Source organism: Python bivittatus, unplaced genomic scaffold (assembly GCF_059951505.1).
Source record: "Python bivittatus isolate LINGU-HERP-01145 unplaced genomic scaffold, Pbiv_v1 ctg000340_np1212, whole genome shotgun sequence".
In the NCBI taxonomy this organism is placed as follows: domain Eukaryota; kingdom Metazoa; phylum Chordata; class Lepidosauria; order Squamata; family Pythonidae; genus Python; species Python bivittatus.
The window spans coordinates 951,269-974,317 of NW_028277056.1; the positions used below are offsets into that span (position 1 = coordinate 951,269).

General features: G+C 46.8%; 3 protein-coding genes across 3 annotated transcripts; 1 reads left to right on the plus strand and 2 right to left on the minus strand.

The window, feature by feature from the left end:
- The first annotated feature begins 3,049 nt into the window (after nt 1-3,049).
- Nucleotides 3,050-4,036, plus strand: LOC103057328 (olfactory receptor 52K1-like). The gene has a single exon (XM_007445319.4). The coding sequence runs from the start codon at nt 3,050-3,052 to the stop codon at nt 4,034-4,036; it is 987 nt and encodes a 328-aa protein (XP_007445381.4).
- Nucleotides 4,037-4,077: 41 nt separating this feature from the next.
- LOC103060679 (olfactory receptor 51E1-like) lies at nt 4,078-8,256 on the minus strand. The gene is made up of 2 exons (XM_088140874.1): nt 7,337-8,256; nt 4,078-4,111 (listed from the first exon to the last, which is right to left on the minus strand). The coding sequence occupies exons 1-2, from the start codon at nt 8,251-8,253 to the stop codon at nt 4,078-4,080; spliced, it is 951 nt and encodes a 316-aa protein (XP_087997000.1). The 5' UTR covers nt 8,254-8,256.
- A 6,731-nt stretch (nt 8,257-14,987) lies between these two features.
- On the minus strand, nt 14,988-17,887 carry LOC103060431 (olfactory receptor 52D1-like). The gene is made up of 2 exons (XM_088140875.1): nt 17,830-17,887; nt 14,988-15,937 (listed from the first exon to the last, which is right to left on the minus strand). The coding sequence occupies exons 1-2, from the start codon at nt 17,885-17,887 to the stop codon at nt 14,988-14,990; spliced, it is 1,008 nt and encodes a 335-aa protein (XP_087997001.1).
- Between the last annotated feature and the right edge of the window lie 5,162 nt (nt 17,888-23,049).

The following is a 23,049-nucleotide window of genomic DNA, read 5'->3' on the forward strand; positions in this document are numbered from 1 at the left end:
CCCAAAACTATCGAACCCATCCCTGGCCCAGCATTATCTTTTGATCTTAAAATGCAGTTAACAAAAGAGTATATATTGTTTTATATGCATTGGGCATCCCCAGAATGTTTAATGAGGATTGGTTATAATGGCCTTGCTGTGGAGGATGTACAGTAATTTGGGAAGTGGAACATTCACGTATATTGTCTGGGCTTATCCTACGTTTCTACCTTTGGGGCTGAAATTCACCTTCTTGGGAATCCCTGTTGATTATCAAAGTCATTTACCTTCTTTTTAGCAACATGGCCAGGATTTGGGATTTAGCAAGACATCACAATGTAGATTCTTTGTGGGAGGAGCAGGCAGGGAAGGCAGGCAGGGAAGAATTAGGGTAGATGGCCAGGAACTCTGGTCCCAATTTGGGCAATGGATTGCTAATATCTATGCCCTGTTCCTTTGAATTAGTCCTTAATGACAAGAGGGTAAGGCAGAAGAATTTTGACCAATATGCTTTGTTTCTTATATAATTCTCCAGGCACTTTTTAATTTCCCCCCTTTTTAAATTTTAAATTTATATTGCATAGTTGTGATGGCCAATACATTAATTTTGGAATTAATTATAAAGAACAAACAGCTTCTCATAGGAAATAGATTCTGTTTTGGTTGTTACAAGACATAGGAAAGATAAGCAATTTCATGATTTCAAAAACTGGACACTAGAGGGAACTAACGTTTTTAGGCGGAGGAAAGGTTTACAAACCTTTAAAAGGTTGCAAAATGTTCTAACGATAAATATACTAAAGCAGGTTTTTGAAGGATGGAGTAAATAGTAGCCACGATATCAACAATGTCAGTAATGATGTCTGTTTCGGTGGATAAACTATGTCCAAAAGATGTTATTAAAGAAATGACAGATATACAACAACTTTCATCTGACAAGACACAGAGGGTATCAAAAGTGGATTTACAACCGACAAGCCCAGAGGATGACTTAGAAAAGGACATTTCACTGGATCTCCAAAAGAAACTGGCTAAGGTTTTAAAATTTAAAAGGGAAATACAAATGACAGACCAAGAGAGTGACCTGGATAATTTTTTTCCTATTGGATTTACAAAAGAGGCTTGTTAAAGCCTTGAAGCACTCTGTGCAATGGGACAAAGAAGAAATGAAGAGAAATCAAATCCTACAGCAATATTTGAATGAACTAAAGATTAAGACTGTTAGAAGTAAAAAGAAGGAATGTAAAGTTGGTTTATTTGATCCAGGTTAAAACAAGATGTTGTTACTTCTGGCAACCCTTTATGGACTTTCTGCTGCCACCAGGACTGAAAAGATGACCTTTTATGGATTTGTTTATAGATAAGAGATGGGATCTGGGATGAAGAGATAATTGTTTGTGACTTAAAGGGGGTGAAGAGTCACTAAATTTGTTTATACTTGTTGTGATGAAGGTTGGAAGTCCCTTCTTTATATATTTCTTTCCTCTTTGTTATAGTCTTACTTTTCCCTTTTCCCTCTCTTTTTTTTTTTTTTGCACTTTTTACCCCTTTCTATTCTCTTGTCTTTAAGTTTAGTTTGTATTAGATTTTAATATTAGAATCAAAATCCTTAATAATAATGTATGTATGTATGTATGTATGTATGTATGTATTTTATTACTAGTGTTCTTCCCACGGGGCATGGTCTATTTTTTTTTCAGATCAACCAAATGTTGATCCATTGGTTGCAACAGGAATTTACCAACTAGCTTGACTAGAACTCAGTCCTATTGATGTTTCTCTAAGAATTGGGACCCGTTTGGTGTGGCGGTGAAGACACCAGCTAGGAACTGGGAGACGGTGAGTTCTAGTCATCCCTTCGGCATGGAAGCCAACTGGGTGACGTTGGGCCAGTCCCTCTTCCTCAGCCCCAGGAAGAAGGCCGGGGCAAACCACTTCCAAAAAACCTTGCCAGGAAAATTGCAGGGACTTGTCCAGGCACTCGCCAGGAGTCAAGAGTGACTCAAAGGCACACACACACACGTACACACACACACACACATTTCTAAGAAGGGTGGTTATTTTGATTGGTGAACCCCATCATATAAGACAGAGATTTTCAGTTTCTGACTTGGTTTGAATATGGAAAATTTAAGTTTGACTTTAAATGCAAGCTAAGTGTATTTCTCTCTCCCTCTCTTTCATATGGAAGGCATCTTCTGTAGAGTTACTTTTTCTTCGCTCCATGGGAAAACAACAGGAATTTCAAGTGATACAGAGTGATGAAAGAAAACGAAATTATCTGTCTGTGTATATCAAGAGGGTTTGAACTGTTCACTCCTGCAATCATTAGAGACTAACAGATTTTTTGAAAAGCAGGAAAAGAAGAGGTTAACCAGTCAGCAAAAACTGCAGTAACATTATGAGCCTATTCAGGAAAAGAGATCAAATACCTTCCAGTGTAGTCAACCACATAAAATTTACTAATTCCAGAAGGAAGCAGAATACCAGAATGTTGTTGTTGTTCTTGTTCTTTAACGAATTTGCTTCAGGATTATCCTGATGGAACAAGGATTGCAAAATTGGAAAACTGATGGTCTGAGAGTGTTTGAAGAAGTTAGGCAAGGCAGTTATTTATTGATGATTTCTTCAAACATGCAATGTGACTTACTGCCCAGATAGCCAGGTCAGAAAAGAAAAGAAAAAAAGGTCCAGGTCCAAAGAAGGCTGCAGTGTTCTTTTGTTTGAGAATTCGTTATTTTTCTTGTTTGTTTCCAAAAATCCTGGAGTTTGGTGGAAAGTACTTTGCTGCCTGAACGGGTGACAGAACGGGGTGCTTGAAATCCTAAATTCTTACGTCTAATTTCTGCTTGGTGCTAGAGAAACTAGTTCATGAAGGATACTGATTAGTCAGAGATAGAAGGCGGGTTAAGATGAATGTTGGGCTAACGTTCTGTTTTGCTGACAGCATTTCTGCTTCTGATGCCAGAAGGGAAGGCAACCTCCCAAGCCCCAAACCTCACTGAGAGCTCATCCCCCCATCGGGTGTGTGCTGTCTGTGCGAGAAAAGCCCACTGAAGAACATCTTGAAATGAAACAACTTTTCAGTGGATCTTATAATGGATCAGTGCGCAATCACACAGCCTTGGAGCCCGTGGTTTTCTTCCTGACTGGAATACCTGGCCTGGAACATGTTCAGCACTGGATCTCCATCCCTTTCTGCTCTATGTTTGTCATCTCCCTGCTGGGTAACTGCAGCCTTCTCTATGTGATCAAGACAGACATGAGTCTCCATCAGCCCATGTTCTTCTTCCTCTCCATGCTGGCCTCCATTGATGTGGTCTTGTCCCTCACCACCATGCCGAAAACCCTGGGCATCTTCTGGTTCAACGCTGGAGAGATTGGGTTGGTCGGCTGCCTGGTACAGATGTTCTTCCTCCACACATTTTCCATCATGGAGTCTGCAGTGCTCTTGGCCATGTCCTTTGACCGCTATGTGGCAATTTGCCATCCTCTGAGGTACCACAGCATCCTGACCCTTTCGCTGGTAGCCAAAGCTGGGCTGGTGGCTTTGATGAGAGCAGTTGCCTTGGTGCTCCCTTTGCCCTTCCTGCTGCAGAGACTGTCCTATTGCCACTCACTGACCATTGCCCACTGCTACTGCGAGCACATGGCAGTGGTGAGGCTGGCCTGTTCCAACACCCAGTTCAATAATATCTACGGGATCTTTGGAGCTCTCCTGATTGCGAGCCTTGACTTGGGCTTTATTGTTCTATCCTATGCCAAGATCCTTAGTGCTGTCTTGAGCCTGGCTACGAAGGAGGAACAGCACAAAGCCTTTGGCACCTGCCTCTCTCATATATGCGCCATCTTGGTTTTCTACATTCCTGTGGTTCTCTCCTCACTCATACACAGGTTTGGCCACCACGTTCCTGCCTACATACACATTCTCTTGGCCAACTTCTACCTGCTCTTCCCTCCAATGATGAACCCCATCATTTATGGGGTGCAAACAAAGCAGATTCGAGAGAGAGCTCTCCACCTCTTCCACCAGCTCTTACGAAAGGCAACCTTGTAAAGGAAGTGCACATTCATAAGGTTGAGATTCAGTTCTATACACTAGAATTCTATAAACCTGATACTGAATACAGTCCTAGTCAAGATCAAGAGACCTCTTTGATTCTCCCTATTCTGTGCTGATCAGACAGCACCAAGAATATTGTGTCTAGTCCTGGACACTGAATTTTGAAAGGGACACCGACAGACTGGGGTGTCCAGGGTATAGCAATCATGATGTTAAGGAGCCTGGAAGGAAACATTGATGAGGAATGGATGTAGGCTTTGGGTATGTTTAACTTGGAGAAGAGAAGACTTCAATATCTGAAAGGCTGTCATGTAGGAAACGGGGCAGAATTGTTCAGAGTCATTAGAGAAAACAGAATGAAAAAAATAGCAGGTTTAAATAATCTATATCAACTATAGATTAGATGACCAGATAGTCATCAAGAAGAGTTTCTTAATGGTGTTCAACCATTGACCGGAAGTGGGGGACTGACTTCTGCAGCGGGTGTTTAAACAGAGACCAGGAATATGAGAACAGGGGAAGACAAGAAAAAAGTGATGTGGATGTGAATCCTGAGTTAACTCTACTCCAAAAAGAATATTTAAAGGAGTTTCTAGAAATTTTTCAGAAATTTACTGACAGGCCTGGTACTTCTGGCCTGATTGAGAATGGATAGATCCAGGAGATTCTCGTCCCATTAGGCAAAGACCCTAGAGAGTACCAGAACATTTAAGAGACATATTAATGGGGGTAATAGATTAATGTTGAAACTGGGAATAAGAAAGCCATCATACAGTGAGTGGTGTTCTCCTATTGTATTAGCTCCTAAACCTACTGGTGATAGATTTTGGGCTGACGTGAGGCAGATCAATAAAATAGCCAAATTTGATAGCTATCCAGTGCCTCATATAGATGATTTGGTAGATCATCTAGGTGGAGCTAAACATGTGTCAACGTTAGGCCGAACAAAAGAGTCCTGGCAGAAGCCTTTAGAGATAGAGTCAAGGGAGAAGACAGCTTTTGCAACATCAAGGGGCCGTTTCAGATCACCCTAATGCCATTCGGTCTGCATGGAGCTTCTGCCACCTTCCAAACGTTAATGGACCAAATCTTACCTGGTTGAGGAAAGTGATATGAGGCTTTCCTAGATGACATCATGGTCTATAGCCAAAGCTGGGAAGACCATTTAAAGCATTTGGGGAAAGTGGCAACTAGTCTTCAAAAGGCTGGTCTTACAGTCAGTCCAACAAAATGTCATCTGGGCTATAAAGAACTTCAGGTATTCTGGCAGGGAATGGAGAGGTGAAATTAGATAGAAAGAAAATATTGGCTCTGAAGGAAGTCAAGTCTCCAGAAACAAGGAAGGAAGCTAAATCTTTCTTGGGACTGGTGGGATATACCCAACGACCAGCCTGGCTCATAGGCAGAGCTGAGAGACAGGGAGGAGGAGAGCCCGACCAGAGTCTGCCAACCCAACCAAGCCCGCTGCCTGCAGCCGCCCAGGGGCAGAGCTCTCCACACCAGCTCCAGAAAGATTGCTTTGGGAGTGGGAGAGAAAAGCCCATTTGCAAGTCTACAGAGGAGTGGAAAGGGTTTTTTTCACACACAAGTGGACTGAGGTTGGTTCAGGAGCTGAAGACCTGGGAGAAAGAGGAAGATTTAAAGAGCTAAGAAATAGTTAAGAGAGGAAGACATAGTACTACAAACACAGAAATAGGAACAATGACACAGAACATAGACATAGACATAGGAGGTCTATGGAATAAGATAGGTAGGAAAATAGAAAATAGAAACAAGCATAGAATTAGCATCAAGTTTAGAAATAAGGAATAGGTATTAAATTTTCTACAATTAAACCATGTGTTGTGGGAAAACCAAATGCAGTCTTTGTGTCTGTGATCTATACCAGAATAAGAAAAACCCTAACAATCACCACCTGTCAAGGGTGCTGCAGTGGGCAGGGGGCTGGCCTAAGTGATCTCCATGGTCCCTTCCAGCCATTATGTTTTGTGATGTTATGAGAATGACAATATTGATTTGAAGTGACAAAATTGGGTAATATTTAAGGTACTGGTAACATTGATAACTCTGATACTAATACTAATTTGATTCCAGATGCAGCTTTTGACCATTATTCATAGCCATATTGCAGGTACCTCTGGTGAGTTCTGATGGAAAAGTAGCCCTGGCCAGATCTTCAGGGTTGCAGCATGAGCTGAGGTCCTGGTGAGGGGCCTGGAGGAATCAACACATATCCAAGCAGAGGCAGGGTTGGGGGAATGTTTGGGGCAGGAGACAGGAGGAGAGATGTAGACTTGCAAGATTGATGTCAGCCTTACGAAGTAGACCAGACAGGAAACATGACCAGATGAGCTAATTCTACTTTATTGTAAAGCTACATTAACAGAAGCTTGCAAGTCTGAAAGTACAACCCTCCCCCGTCTCCTTTACAGCCCAAGAAGTTAGGGAGGGTCTCTTCTGAGCCTCTTGTCCCACCCACATTCCTGCTGTGGGCTCAGCTGCCTTTTACCTGACCATTTCCTTAGTTGTGTTTCTTTGCCCTGTCTGTCAGGATCTGCGCAAGCTAGAAATCAAAGCTTAATTGAATGTAAGCTTGTGATGCATAGTTGACAGGGTTAAATGTTATAATTGTTAATTGGAGGCCCACTTGCTTGTTCCTGCCATCAAAGTCAGGAGAGAAGGGGGGGAGAGCCAAGCCAGGTGCTACCGTTATCTCTGCAGAGGCGCCAACAAGGTCAAGCAACCGTGAGACCAGGAGAAAGGCGTGAGGAATTTCAAACAGGAAAAGAAAGTAGAAGGGGGAGGAAAGGGTTAAAAGGAAGGGTTTTGCTTAGCAATGCTTAGACTCAACAACCTATAGATGCTGTACATTTCTCGCAATAAAGAAATCTTTAATGGAACTAATTAGAGTCCATTAGAGTAAATTAGAATTTACTGAACTTTGGGAATGAGTGTGCAGACTCTGACATTGTCTGCCAAGGTCATTCCCACATAGGATTACCCCACATTACAAGGAGGATGTGTGGAAAAATAGAGTGGAGTTGTTCTTTGCAGCCATTCAGGAATAAAAGTGGGGGACCCAACTTTGGAATCACCAAGGTGGGGATGCGTGGGCATTGCTTTCCTGCCCACTCCTACTTTTTCACTTGGGGAAAGGGGTGTCAGGAGGAAAAGGGCTGCACCCAAAGGAAAACAGTTCTATGGCACCCAGACAGATCAAATCCAGAATTTTCTTGAGTTGATTATGATCTTGAATTCTGGAAGGTCCTTCTCAGGATAATTCTGTGGAATGACCGGATGACTCTGCATCGGATCTCCTTGGTCTTCACTCCATATACGAGGGGGTTCAACACTGGAGGCACCAGAAGGTGTAGGTTGGCCAGGACAGTATGGCTGTTGGAGCCATGGGTCTCCTGAAATCTGTGCACCATGGACAACCCAATGAAGGGAACATAGAAAAGAAAGACAGCAGAGAGGTGGGAGAAACAGGTTCCCAGGGCCTTCAGGCGTGCCTCTTGGGATAGGCTGAGGGCAGCCTTCAGGATAAAGATGTAAGAAAGGGAGATGAGGAGTGAATCCAGTCCAATGGCAAAAATGATGACCACCAGTCCATAGATAACGTTGAGTTTAATGCTGGCACAAGCCAGCTTCATGACATCCTGGTGCAGGCAGTAAGGATGAGAGAGAACATTTGACTGGCAAAAGGGCAGCCTCTTAATGAAAACTGGCAAGGATGCCATCACGGCTGCTCCACGGATTACTGCCACCAGGCCTATCTTAGCTATCCTGGGGCCAGTGAGGATAGAAGAATGACTCAGTGGATAGCAGATGGCAATGTAGCGGTCCAAAGACATAGCCAACAAGATGGTTGACTCCATTCCTGATAAGCTGTGGATGCAGAACATCTGGAGCAAGCAAGCATCAAAGGTGATGCTGGTAGAGTTGAATCCAGTTATGGCCATCATCTTGGGCATCGTAGATAGGGAGATCATGATGTCAGTAGCTGCCAGCATGCAGAGGAAGAGATACATTGGCTGGTGGAGACTTCGCTCAACACTGACGATATAAATAATAGTACTGTTCCCAAGGAGAGCCAGAGCAAACAGGAAACAGAGCAGAAAAGCCAGCCAGCAGTGAACCTCTCCTAAACCTGGGAAGCCAACCAAAATAAAGATCGAAGCAGAAAGGTTGCCTTGATGGAGAGATGGCATGCTTCTTGTGGCCTCTAGGCGCCTTTTCCAGGAAGAACTGGAACCAAAAGAATCACAGTCATTTTCATCTTCATGTAGCATTTCATATACTATCCAGGGGTTTTGAGCTGCCTATCTTGCCCAATCTGGGGTCCTCCAGATGTCACAGTGGCTGGGAATGTGTGGCCCCAACATGTTTTCCATGTGCTGCAATGAGCAACAGAAAAGCAAAGGGAAGGGAAGGCATGTTGGGATCCTGGCAAAGCCTCACTCCCTGGTGTAGGCAGACCTTTCTTGTGCCATGACTACTGCCATGGAAAGATTGGCAAGGAAGACAGGAGTGTTTGCTCCCTGTCCCCTAGAGCAAATCCCACACAGACACAGACACAGACACAGACACAGACACAGACACAGACACAGACACAGACACAGACACAGACACAGACACAGACACAGACACATTCTAAAGCAAAATGATGAGAGGTCTGCCCCTTACTGACAATGGACTTGCTGCAGACTTTAGTTTAATGTACATGCTATTATGTCTAGACCTGGAATGATTTTCATTAGAGATTCCCCTTAGTGAAAAAAGGAACAAGCAGGGAGGACAATTTTATTGAGACAATCTAAGAGCATGTGCAGCCTTTCAACATCCACAAAATTCCTGTGTGGTCTGACAGCCAGAAAGATTGTGTAAACCTAACATCCTCAAATGAACTTGATCCAATAAGAGGGGTGACCCCTTTGCCTACTCTGGTTCATGGAAAAATCCCCTGGACCTAGATGACAAGTGGGGGTGGTGTGATGAAACGCAGAACTAAACTCAACCCAATGCATCCTTCCCGCCCTCTCTGTGGAAAGATTCCCTCTTACATTGTCTGGGTCTTGCCCCCATCCAGATGACAAGGCAGTTCAGTGGCTTTTGAAAAGGTGCTGTGAAGATATCCCCCAGTTTGAGATGCAAGAGCCAACCAAAGCACTACGTGGTAACCGTCCAGCAGGCAGCTCTCCGCAAACTTGCCTCCTTCTACAGTGCCAGTTCTCTGCCCTTGGATACTCCTGCTCTTTGTGTCTGGTTATCCTTTCTTCAGAAATCCCTCTGGATGAAGCGTTAAGTGGGCGGCTCCCAGTGGGAGTGTCAAATCTGTGCAACCTGGGGTGCCTCACAATGGGTGGCCCTTAGGAGGCAAGGTCAATTCCAGGTGGATGCTGGCGGCTCCTTCCTGCCTCCACCACTGCCATGCCGCGTAAAGAACGGGGAAGGGCTCGCCTGTTTCAGGTTTGAAAGAGGCAGCTCTCCCGGGAGAGTGGAGGAGAGCACGGCTCTTTCCCAAATGATCAACTTAGAAAAGATTGGTTCTGATAATCAGTTATCCCCAGCCACCCCCTTATGCCATGCAGGGCTCACAGGCTGGGTTGAGTGGGGGCCACCCTGTTTTGCACCCTCCAGAATTGCACAGATCAGTAAGAGCATTGGGACTGTGCTTTCACCTTCTCATCTTCTGGCCCTGTTCTGGGTCCTCTGTTCCCTCGCGTGTAGAGTTTTCCCTTTAGACAACTAAGACCAGCAACTCTCCACGTCATCAGCTTAACTAAATGCTCTCATTCATTCCCAGAGCATCAGAGGTGGTTCTTGAACACCAAAGGAAAGAGTTCCTGGAATGAAGCCGTTTGTGAGCAGCATTATAAAGAAAGCAGAAGGTGATCAGCTGATATTGGGCGGGATGCCGGGGAGATGCTGAGGATGAGCACAGGAGTGCTTACTGCTGTGCACCGAGGAAAGAGTCCCGATAGTGTCAGGAGCTTTCTGCACTGACCAAAGCCATCTGTGAGGTGCTGGCACTCCTAAACAACCATTTGGGGGACACGCAGCATGCTCTATGACAAAACACCACAGAGATGGCCACCTTGCCTATCCACATCTCTTCCTCATGGAGGACTTCCATCTCCCTGAGACCATCTTTAATGGAACACTGCTGACCAGTCTTGAATGGTGTGTTTGGAGGGGTGAGGGCCATAATTCTTAGTGTGGCTGGGACACAATATGCAGCAGGCACTGACAAGTTATGCCCCAGCCAGACCTGGCGGTGTCTTCTGCAGCAGGCAAACTGCTCATAGCTTCAAGCTCCCCTTCCATGGCTCAGTGAGAGAACCAATTGTCACTACTGATGCCCAGGATAGCATATGTGGGTGAAAGGGGCAAGTGCAAAGCTGTGGGTCCTTAAACCATTAGATGCCAGTAAAAAAAAGTAGTATTCAAACTGTGGAAAGGAGTGGGCCTAGCCTTGCTTGATCTGCTGCCCTGAAGGTCCAAGGAAACATGCATGGTGTGGATACGAACATCTACTAAGTTTGCTCCTGTTCTGTGTCTCTCCAACCCAGCATGTCCCCAACACTGAAGTTCCATCACCTGGCCCATAGGAAGCAGAAGACATATCAGGCAATGATGGGGAATCTAGACACATACATATCAAAGCTACTCTGCCTGACCAAGGCTTACAGTCACCATAGTTGCATTACTGCTAACCACGATCCCTCACCTCCCAGTAATAGGACAGTGGGAACCGGGGTCTACTTAACACCTTTCTTGTGCTTCTTATCTTCCTTGGCAAACCCACAGAGTCTAGTAGCAGTAGTCACCACATCTACTCCCTTCCTGAAACTCTGGGATGAGTTTGAGCCTGTTGGTCCTAAGGAAGTGGATGGAGTTCTCTGTGACATCAGTTCTACCACCTGTGGTCTGGATTCCTGTCCTTTCTTCTTGGTCTGTGCAAACCTCCAGGGAGGTATCAGGGGGGTGGGTCAGGGGGCTGAAGAATCCTTGAGTGAGAGAGTGGTTCTGCTGCTCTTGAAGGAGGTGGTGATGCATTCCCTCCTTAAGAAACCATTGTGTGACCCAGCAATTCTAAGCAACCATTGACTGGTCTTCAGCATTCTGTTTCCAGGGAAGGCTGCTTAGAAAGTGGTGGTTCTGCATTGCAGATGTCTCTGGAACAAATGAATTATCTGGAGCCTTTCAGTCTGGGTCAGATCCATTTATGGAACCTAATTGATCACTCGTGACCTGTGATGGGATTGGGCTAGGGGAAATGTGACCGCCTATCCTGCTCTCAGCTGCCTTTGATACCATCTGGAAATTGGTTACCAGTTGGTTTCCAGGTGCAATTGAAATTTCTGGCTGTCACCTTTGAAGCCGTTCGTGGCTGTGGTCCTTTGGGACTGCTTTCTCCTAGTAGCCTGCCCCATAGGGTCTCTCTGAGTCCCATTTCCCCTGGGAAATGTCATCTTCAGGCCTGTTGGGGTCAGGCTTTCTCTGTTGCTGCCATTCTTCTCTCCAACAGCATCTCCTTGGAGATCAGTCTGTCCCCAGTTTTTTTGGATCTCCACAAAGCCATTAAAACCTGGCTGTTTCTGCAAGCCTTTGGGATCTGAAAGATGGAATGAATCTCTCCTGGAGGGGAATTTTTGCAGGTTATATTCTCAGGCATATAAGCTTGATAAATAAATAAAACAAGTAACCAAACAACTGAAGATGTTTGAGAGTACCAATTTCCATCATTGCGTTTTTGTGGCTTCCTCACTGGAACTGCTCCTTCTGAGCACATCTGAACAAGATGTTGCTGGACATATTGCCAGAAACCTAACCATTGTACCTCAGCCCATCTTGCATCCTTTGGAGCCAGTTTTTGGTGCTACCTCACAGATGTATCTATCTTATCCATGTGGATGAGATAATGTCAATCAAAAGGCCATCATTTTTTCCTAGTGCACCAGCTGCCCGTGCATCATGTTCTGCCTGTTAGCTCTGTGAGGTAGTCCGGACCAGAAGCGTGGCCAGGAGCACTAGCTCCATCTTTATTGTAAGGTGACGTTAACAGAATCTTGCAAGATGGAAAGTATTCCTCCCCTCCTCTCCTTTTACTCCCTGGGAAACTGGGGAGGGTCCCTTCTGAGATGCTTCCCACGCCCTCCCCCCTTCTGTGGGCCGCAATACCTTTTGCACGCCAGTTCTCCCATCTGCGGCACTCCCTCCTGTCTCCCAAGGCCATTCCCACAGACCATTACGACCCCCGATGCCATGGTGATGCCAACCACGCAGGAACTCAAGGTTCTTCTTAGGCTCTCCAAGGCAGAGAGATGGGGGTAGGGGTTGAGCGAGTGGTGGGGTCATTGGCCATCTTTGATTTCCCATGTACCAGTTTTGCACTCTCAGTTAACTGCTAATAAAAGAGGTCTCTATTTGGCAAAAGAAGGATCACAGCTCACCCGGCACTGGGTCCATCAGCCCTCATACTTTGGAGACAGCAGTGAAGTTCTCTTAGAGCGCCACCCTCTGGGGGAGATGGGCGGCATATCCATTTTAAAATAAATAAATAAGTAAATAAATAAATAAATAAAAATAAGAGGGAGGGCAAGATGAACAAAAGGGGACTCTGAGTGACACCAATGTCAGTAAGGAGTGAGTGAAGTCCCTGTCATGAGGAAAGCAGCGTTTTGAAGCCTGGGACATGCCTGTCAGAGGGCAATATGCATGCTGATTTATTTGTATGCTGCTCTGAGAGGCAGTTTGGTGTAGTGGTCAAGGCATCAGGCTGGAAGCCGGGAGACCGTGAATCCTAGTCCCGCCTGGGCACAAAGCCAGCTGGGTGACCTTGGGCCAGTCCTTTCTCTCAGCCCCAGGGAGGAGGCAAGGGCAAACCACTTCCAAAAAACCTTGTCAGGAAAACTGCAGAGACTTGTCCGGACAGTTTCCAAGAATCGGACACAACTGAACGGATTAAAAAAAAAAAGCCACTTTAATCAGTTTAGACTTATCCGTATTTTACTAGCTGGGAACTGTTACGGCAGACAGTGAGAGAAGAACCTGATTTGCTGGGGGATCTTTCCAGATTTTACGGGGGGGGGGGGGGGGGAGACATTGTATTGACTGTCTTATATAGGTTACCACCAAATAAAAGTAACTGGAGTGCAGCACTGGGACATGCCCAGTTTGTCCTCCACCTAAGGTCCACCCTTCCTCCCACCAGGAATTTCTTCCTCAAGCCTTTCTGAGGGAAAAGAGGGGCTTATGACTTAATGGTGGGTGATTATCATTGACTGCAGGGTCATGAGACGCCCAGTTCACTCTTTGTGAAATCAAAGGCAGTATAACCCGGCTTCTGTATCATAGCAATGCTGCTAGTTGTCCTGGGCTTAGCAATTCCCACTCTTTTTGCAGAGGAGAACACAAAATGGGAAAGGGCAGCACCGCAGGCTTGGTTGGACCTACGTTGTTTCTCTCTTCCTGTGGGATTCAGAGGCAGGCAGGGATCATTGGAGTTGGTTGCTGAAGCTCGTATGGGTCGCTGGCAAGCTTGCACAGAAGCTCACCTCCAGCTGTTCTCATTTACCCAGAAAGCACGGGGGGTATCGATGAGAGGGGATGGAGGCCAGGCCTGGAGAGGGGAGACCTGAGCAACACAGAGGGAGAGTCTTCCCAGGCAAGAGGAGAAACAGTGACTCCTTGTGTGACCCCAGGCTCTCTCTTCCCTGTGAGATCTTGAGCCTCCCCTACTCCGTCACTGATTCCCATCGACCACTTCGGCTTGGGGGTCTTTTTGGAGGACGAGACAATATCCAATTCCTGTAATTTCCTGGACTCTTGGGATCGAGTCCACCGCCTGCCCAACCGCTGTCCTTTTGGTCTCACTGCCAGTTTTGCCACTGGCTTTGGCGTCTCCATTTCCGATTCAGATGTTGGATCACCCCCTATGCCGCTAATGGCTCCAACCTCCGCCTCAGTAGTTTCATCTGCCATCTCTAGCTCACACAACTCCTCTCCATGCAAATCCGACACTTTCCTCAGTGAACTTTTGTTCCAGGCAAAATCCAAAAGGGGAGTTCCAGCTATATGTAAGAACCACGGAACTCAGTTCCCAACGAAAGCAACTCTCATTGAAAGCAATGCAGGTTCAAAGGAAAGTTCATTTATTGGAAAGTAGTGCATGGCTCTAAAAGCATAGCTGAAACTGAGTCCCGCGCGCGCTGAAACTTAGTTTTACCCCACTCCTATTTCCCCTCCCTCTGTCTTTGAGTCTCTCTTCAGCAGGTCGAAGACGCTCTCCGGGTCTCACGCTGGCACGGCCTTGGGCATTCCTGAGATCCAGATAACAGTCCATCTGCGCCTAGCGGTTAACCTCCCAACCTTTCCCCCTTCCTCCCTCTCTCTGTAATGGCAGAAACGAAGCAAGCGAACTAGCAGGGCAAGTGATCAATTGAGAGGATTCTGACACCTCGTTTACTGAGTCAAGCCACCACTGCTGCCAGGGGAGAAGCTGCACTGGAGGCTTCAGAGGGAAAGCCAAAGGATAAAGTGCCAACAAGGAGACTTCTTGAGAGAGGTCAAGGAGAACATCCGAGCGGGCCATGAATCATAACAGTTGGTTGCACGTGGAAATGGTTAATATGATGAAAGTCATCTGGTGAATGTTCCAGGTATCTGGAACTCAAGAAGTGCTGCTGACAGAAGAGGAAGTTAATTAACCATTTTGCTATCTGATGAAGGGTTTGGAGGAGCAATGGAGGCTCAAGGGATGAGCTCATGGCTTAGTTCAATCACAATCCATTAAGAGATTTTCGAATATAGAGCAATAGTTCACTATTCCACCCAGGATAATTTATTTGCATCCACACTGAATAGATAGATCAAAACAACCAAAGCTGACAATTTCACACAGCACTAGTACAGGATATAAGCTGGCAACTGTGCCTTGGGCCTACAGTTTGCTATTTCCCAAGCCCATAGCCATCAGCACCCGCCCACGGATCTCCTTTGTTTTGATGCCATAGACAATAGGGTTGAGCATGGAAGGGACTAGCAAGTAAAAGTTGGCCAGGAAGATGTGGACACTGTGGGGGATGCTATGCCCAAAGCGATGGGTGAGGAAGGAGAAGAGGCCAGGTGTGTAGAAAATGAAGATGACACCTACGTGGGCCCCACAAGTGCCCAGGGCTTTGTGACGAGCCTCCACTGAAGGCAGATGGAATACAGCTTGTAAGATCAGCCCATAGGAGATGAAGATAAAGGTCAGGTCTCCACCAACAATGAGAAGGGACAGAATCAGCCCATAAAAATTGTTGGGAGTAGTGTTCCCACATGCTAGTTTTACTAGAGCCATATGCTCGCAATAAGTATGAGAAATGTGTCGGGAGTGACAAAATGGCAGCCTCCGCACAAGAAGAGGAACGGGCAAGATGCTTACAAAGGCTCGGATAAGGATGGCTGCTCCGAGCCTGACCACAGTCTTTGTTGTCAGCAGGGTTGTGTAGCTGAGTGGGTAGCAGATGGCCACATATCGGTCATATGCCATGGCGGTGAGTGTCCCAGATTCCACAACACAGAGGGCATGGACCACGAACATCTGCACCAGGCAGGCAGCAAAGGTGATCTCTTGGGCACTGGTCCAGAAGATGCCAAGCATCTTGGGAAGGATACAGGTGGGCATGGCCATGTCGGTCAGTGCCAGGATGGAGAGGAAGAGGTACATGGGCTGGTGCAGGCTGGATTCTGTCCAGATGACCCAGAGCAGTGTGGCATTGCCCAAGAGAGCCACGGTGTAGATGAGGCAGAAGGGAATGGACAGCCAGGCCTGGACGCTCTCTAGTCCGGGAAGACCCAGGAGGAAGAAGGAGGTGGAAGAGGCATGGCCACTGAGGTTGGAAGGAACTAATCAGAGGGAAGAGAAAGCTGTTGTCAGAGAGAGTCTGTTGTCAGGAGGGTATAAAGGCCACTTACTCTGAGACATTTTTCATTATCAGCTGGCACAAGGCCTCAACCTCTGCCTTGTCCACTTCAGACCTTGGCAGGCAGACTTCCGTTCTGGGCATTCTGTCTGGAACCACCCCCTGGCAAACCCTTTTCTGAAAACCATCTGTAATGCCACCAAAACATGCTGGCTTTGCTCACATTCTTCGGCTCTTTTTCAGTTGGGTGACAAACAGGGAAGAAAGAAGCCCTCGCAGGAAAATGTTTAATTTACTCAATACTCTGGTTTCTATTAAGGACTTTTCATATTTTAACAGGAGCCCTAACTGTATCTCAGGTTATGTTTAAGGCTGAAGGTCTATGGCAGCAATGCAGAGCTTCGCACCTCGTACACGTTTAATTTACATCCTGGCCAGTTAATGCTGTTTGGTTATCAGAAATATCCAGAATGGGTCCTGGCCCTGAGAACTTTTTCCCCTTCTAGTTACATTCGGGGTCAGGCTGATCTGTTGGGAGAATCTGGACCAGCAGAAGGAAATCCTTCTTGGTCTAATGCTGGTGGGTTCCAGACAGCTTAGCTAAACTGTGGTGTTGGCCACTTGTTCAGACGAAGTGGACCAGGAGGTTTATGGAGGATTGGGCTTTCAGTAGCTATCCATTTCATACCTCCTGAATCCTGGGCAGCTTCCCCCAGAAAGTAGCACCTGCTGGGGAGCAACAGCAGAAGAGGCAGTCACCCTTCTGCTTATATTCTTGTTTCCTGGATGACCTGGTTGGCCACCATCTGATACAGAAAGGTGGACCAGCGGAGCCCTGGTCTTCTTACGCTCGTACCCTCCGTATTTATTAATGGTTAAGCTGAAGTTCTTCCTTTCCAGCAACAAAGTTCTTGCTTAGTGGAACCTCAACGCTTGACTAAGCAACCCTCAGAGGGAAAACATGAGCATTTTCACAGTTCCTTCCATTTTGGCTCCTACCGCAAATCTCTTTTCAGGTTACTACTCACCCTGCATTATCCAACTCACTCTCTCTCTCTCTCTCTGCTCTGTAAATAAGAAGAGAAGTTCAAGATGAGAAAAGCTCCCCCGTATTGCCTGCAAGAAGAGGAAAAGGAAAAAAAGCAGAACCTGCTTTCAGGTGGAACCTTCAGAGACACTTTTTGGGGAAATGAAGGCTTTCTGACAGGTTTTGTCGAGAACATAGTGGCAGGTTCCTCCTCAGAAGGAAGGAAGCTGAACTGTTGTGGTTTGTGGTTTGGAAATGTTTATCATATGAGCTGGTCATCAGGGTTTTCCAGGTGAAGCACATCTACTTCCTTCCATCTGTCCTCACAGACTGCCTCCAGACCCATCGGTGTTTCTATGGCTCTCTGGACATCTCCACTTTTGCCAATATCCTTCTGAATGTGGGATCTGTATAACTCAACATATCCCCAGTGACATACTTGTTGACAAGGGGAAACATAAACTACCCAGTTTCTTCCAGGATATGTGTCTTTGTCACCTTCATCCCTCTTCTAGACCTTCAACCTTATTTCTAGGGCCACGTTCCTTCTCTCTTTTTTACACCCCCCCGCCCGCTTTTGATGAGGCACATTTTGCTAGTTAGAAATAAATCTCGTCTGGAACATGGTCACCGTTCTGACTTGGAAGACCCTAAGCGTCTCTGTTTTCAGCAAGTGCCAACAAGCGGTGGGAAAACTTAAGCTACATGGCGGTGTGGCCACCTCCTCTCCTCTCCTCTCCTCTCCTCTGCTCTGCTCTGCTCTGCTCTCCCCTCGGCAAGCCCCTCTGTTCTAAGCACAGCACAGAAGGGAGCTGGGCACTGTGGGCAGTGGGCAAAGCCATACTCACAAAGCGGCCTCCTTCTGCCCCCGGCCCAGTCCTGCATCTGCCGGAAGACGCTGCTCATCTGTGGCCAGGCAGGGCCGGAAGGAGAAGCTCCGCAGCCTTTGCTTTTATAGGCTTGGATGAGCAGGAATTCCCATCAGAGAAAGGCCAGAGGAGAGGAGGGTTCCCCAAAGGGTTTCAGGCTGCAACTCTGCCTGCGCCCACAGAAACACCGGCATGGCTGCCGAGCGGCTTCTCCATTACCGTTGGACTGAGCATTGGGCTGTAGCTGGTCCGGGGAAGAGAAGTAACTATTATTGGAGGAGATGAAGTTTATTTTTCTGTAATATCAGAGAAGTGTGAAGTTACTGTAAATGATTATACTTGCTGCAGGGAGGGGGGAGTCACTTTTTATATGTCTTCCTCTTTCTCTTTCTTTTTCTCTTTCTTTTTCTTTTTCTTTTTCCTTTTCCTTTTCCTTTTCCCTTTCCTTTTCCTGTTTCTTTTTCTTTTTCTCTTTCTTTTCTTTTTGGTTTGTATCTATTTTCTAATCATCTCTTAGCTTTTAATTATGTATAACCCTAATAAAAATATTATGATGGCACAAGGCAATGCTTCCAAAGGATGGATAACTGTGGCTGTCTGGCTCTCACTCTGGGGAAGTTCAGAAGTCACTGAAAACGTGGCCGTTCTTCTCCCGGGAGAAACGGTGGTTGAGCCCCATTGGATGCTTTATTTTTACAGAGGGTTGACCATCTGGGCACTTATGAACTGTTTCTTATTTTATTGTCCTTATTCTTTATTCTTTTTAAAGGTAAGTGGCCCAGAGTCATCTGGAATCAGGTGACCTCTAAATTTTAATAAATAAATTTCACCCAGCTGGAGGTGAAATTGGTTCACTTTGAATGAATCAGGCCAATCGTGAAGCTTAGCCACTAGAAGTCTAAACTCCAGTGCATATTCAGTCACCAATCGGGTGCCTTGCTTGAATTCTGTGACAGCGTCTTGTGCCTGGGTACAAGCCCAGGGATTTTCAAACCACTCCCAGAACACCATCATGAACCCAGGGAATCTTCCAACTCAGGTGCCTTGGCTTCCTGCAGATCGATCACCCATTTGGCCGCATGACCCACCAAGTAGCGAGACACAGAGATGACCCTCCAGGCATCGCTCAGGAACAGATGACCGCAGCTTCCCATGCAAATCCTGAATTGGTTCAAGAAACTGGCTAGCTCGTTCAGGTCTCCTCCATACGGCTCCTTGAGCCCCGACCATTTCAGTGGGTCACCTTCCCCTCTGGCTAAGCAGGGCGGGAGCCCCAGGGGGTCCTCTTCCTCCCCATCTGGGTGGGCTGGATGCCTCCTCAGGTTGCCATCAAGAGACTTTAGTGCTTAGCTGCACCTGTTGTGGGTCACCCTCTGATCTTGGGGATGTCCTGGTTAGAACAGTGGAATCCTGAAGTGGCACCAGGAGCCTGACTTTTCAGGATGGGACTTATACTGTAAAAAAGGAGAGCACCACTGAAATCTCAGGCCCAGAGGTGGTGGCAACTAGTGTGCAAGTCCCAACCCAGGGAGGCTCGGACGGTGCCAAATCATTTCCTGAAGAATATAGAGACTTGGCAAAAGTATTTAGTGAAACTGGGTTGGACCAGCTACCACCTCATCGCACAACTGACTGCAATAGAACTGGAGTCAGGGGTGGAATACCCCACACCAAAAATGTACTGTATGATTCCGAAGGAGATGGTGGCTCTTAGGAAGTTCATTGACAAGAATTTACAAAGAGGTTTTATAGAACCTGCCAACTCGCCCCCTGGCGGCACCTGTGCTGTTCAGGGAAAAGAAGGATGGCTCATTAAGACTGTGCACTGATTATAGGGGGTCAAATGCCATTTGTAAAGAGACCAAATACCCCCTCCCACTGATGGAAGATGTATTTGTCAGGATCTACGCAAGCTACAAACCTTATTTGCTCTTAACAGAGTATAGCGTTGCATATTAAATGGTTAGTGGTAGAAATGTTTATTGCAGGCTGCTTGCTTGACCTGCCAGTGTAGTTAGGAGTTGGGGGGGAGAAGATGCCAGGTGTTGTTATCTCTACAGAGGCATCTACAAGGTCAAGCACTGTGAGAGCCGGAGTGAGCCACAAAGAATTTCAAGCGGGAAAAGAAGGGAGAAGGGGGGAAATTGGGCTTAAAAGGGAAGGTTTTGCTTTGTAGAATTAGACTCAGCAAACTATAGCTGCTGTGCATTTCTCCCAATAAAGAAATCTTTGATGGAATTATCTAGACTCCAGCAGATTTACTGAACTTTGGGAATGAGTATGCAGACTCTGACATTCTGTTGAGTCTCACTACTTGAACGAGGGATTTACCCAGGGGAAAATCCTACCGTGGAGATCCCTCTCACCAAACGCCCAGCGGCTGTTGGGATGGAAGAGGCGAGCACTGAACTAGGAGCAGTGGGGGGCTGCGAAGAGGAGGAAGAACTCCTAACAGCAACCTTCGCCCACTTACCGGTGCCCAGCAATCCTGACAGGCGTAAAACCAAGATATGGAGCCGGGAGGAGCTGTACGGGGGAACGTTTTTCCTAGAGATGGAACCCAAAGAGCGATGGGCCCTAACTACTGGCCGAATAGAATCCACCCGGATCGGTGCCTTGGAGGAAGACATGAGCTTGCTGCAAGCCGAGAACAGCATGATGCGACAAGAACTAAGAGGGCTGGGCGATCTGATATGGCGTTCGGGTATGTTCCGGGGCCCCGAGGCAGAGAGGGAGTATGGAGAAGAGAGGTTGGGGGACATGCGGCTAGCCACCCCCCCTCCTCCCGCAACATTAGCTCCAGCAGCTCTGGTAGCTCGGGATCCTCTGCCCGCTCCAGCCGTGCCACCTGTGCACCCTCCTGAAGCCCAATGGCCGGCCGCACTTCCCCAAGACAACCAAGACAAGCTCCTTAAGTGCTGGGGACTAAGCGCAAAATTCAGCAAAGATCCGAATGAATTGGCTAGCTTCATGGCTCAAGCTACCTTGTGCGTGGAGCAGACAGGCCATCTGTTCGCCTCCGACAGGGAACGTGTGATCTATGTTTGCAGGGCGCTTTCCGGAAAGGCAGGAGAATGGCTGATTGAAATGCGCGAAGCCCAAGCTCCTGAGCTACACCACCTCGGCCGATTTCTAACAGCCCTGTGAAGGAGATTTGAAGAGCCAGGAGCAATCATGAGAGCTCATTCCCAACTGGTTAAAGTGTGGCAGGGATCCTGGACCGTGGGTGAATATACCTTAGAGTTTCAAAGCCTTGCGGGGAAGCTTCCCCAGTGGCTGGAAGATTTTTAAATTGCCTGCTTTCAACAAGGCTTGTGACAAGATTTGTGGCAGCTAGTCTACTCGTGAACAAACCCACGTACCCTTGATAGATGGATCGAGCACGCCGCGCAAGTGGAAGCCGATTGGATGGCCATGGATCCAGAGTTTAAGCGGAAGCTTGGCGTTCATTCACTGGCACCTCAGAAACTGCCAGCGAGAGGAGGAGATGAGAAATTTCCCAGAGCGGCAAAGCAACGCATCTGTTTTTGTTGTGGAGAGCTGGGGCATTTTGCGCCAACCTGCACCAAACCGATGCCTGCGCGTGTGCAGGAGCCGCGGAAACCCTCCGGAGCTGCCCAAAAACCCACTATCTGTAAAGGGAAGAGGGGAACTGCAGCTGGGGGAACGGAGTCACCGTTCCCAGACCACATTCTCTATGAAGAGGGATTGGTAGGAAAGGAGCAGGAAAACCCAAACAGCCAACCCGGGAAGACTCCTGGCAAAATGGAGGCTGCGACGGACGACGAGGACGACGATTCTGATGAGGACAAGGGGGTGAGTGTGACCACCATAAAAGTGACTATCTCAGCACCCAGAATGGAGCGCAGAGCTACGCTTACTGCATTAATGGACACAGGCTATTTGTGCTGTTTAATCAGTCCAATTCTGGTCAACGCTTTAGAACTAAGGGTGAAAAAACTGAAAACCCCCACAGTATTTAACCAGTTGGATGGATCTCAAGCAGGGGGAGGGGCTATGCTGTACCGCACTGAACGTTTTGAACTGCAAGTGGGGACTCACCGAGAGACTCTTAAATGTTTAGTAGCTCCTTTGGGTAGTTATGCCCTGATCCTGGGAGCAAATTGGGTGAAACGGTGGGACCCTCGAGTCTTTTGGAAAACAGGGCAAATGCAGTTTGCAGATGGGGTCTATTTGAGTTGTGACCTGCCCAAGGGAAAAGGCGTGATGGCTGCAGCTGCAAGCAGTGAGATTCCACCTCAATCCTCGGACCCAGAATCGATTGAAAACATTCCAAAACCTTACAGGGATTTAAAAGCTGTTTTCAGCAAAAAAGAATCAGACACGCTGCCTCCTCACAGAGACACTGACTGTGCTATTGAAATTGAACCAGGGGCTAAATTCCCAAACAAGAAGACATATTCCATGACCCAAAAGGAACTGGCAGCTTTAAGGGAGTTTATAGATACCAGTCTGGCTAGAGGATTCATACAACCTGCTAAATCACAAATGGCTGCACCAGTTCTGTTTTGGGAGAAAAAAGATGGAAGTTTAAGACTTTGTACTGACTATAGGGGCCTCAATGCTATTTGCAAAGAAAACAAGTATTCTTTACCCCTTATGAAAGACTTGTTAGCATAATTATCAAAGGGGAAAGTTTTTACCAAGCTGGATTTAAGGGATGCATATTTTCGAGTGCGCATTAAAGAAGGGCACGAATGGATGACCTCATTTTCCACCCCTTTTGGCTGCTATGAGTACAAGGTCATGCCCTTTGGGCTTTCTGGGGCCCCTGGGGTGTTCATGCAACTAATTAATGAGGTGCTCCATGAATATTTGTATCGGGGAGTATTGGTTTATCTGGATGACATCCTTATTTATTCTGATAACTTGAAAGATCATGTAAAGTTGGTTTGTAATGTGTTAAAAAAGCTACTGGATGCTCAATTATATGCCAAACTGTCAAAATGTGAGTTTCATAAACAGCAAGTGGACTATTTGGGATATCGCATATCACATGCAGGAATTGAGATGGACCCCTCCAAAGTAAAGGATGTCCTGGGGTGGAAAGCTCCTAAAACTAGAAGGCAATTGCAAAGTTTTCTGGGTTTTGCTAATTTCTACCGCCAGTTCATTCCAAACTTTGCACAGGTAGCATTGCCTTTAACTGATTTGTTAAAAACCAAAGGCAAAGGAACA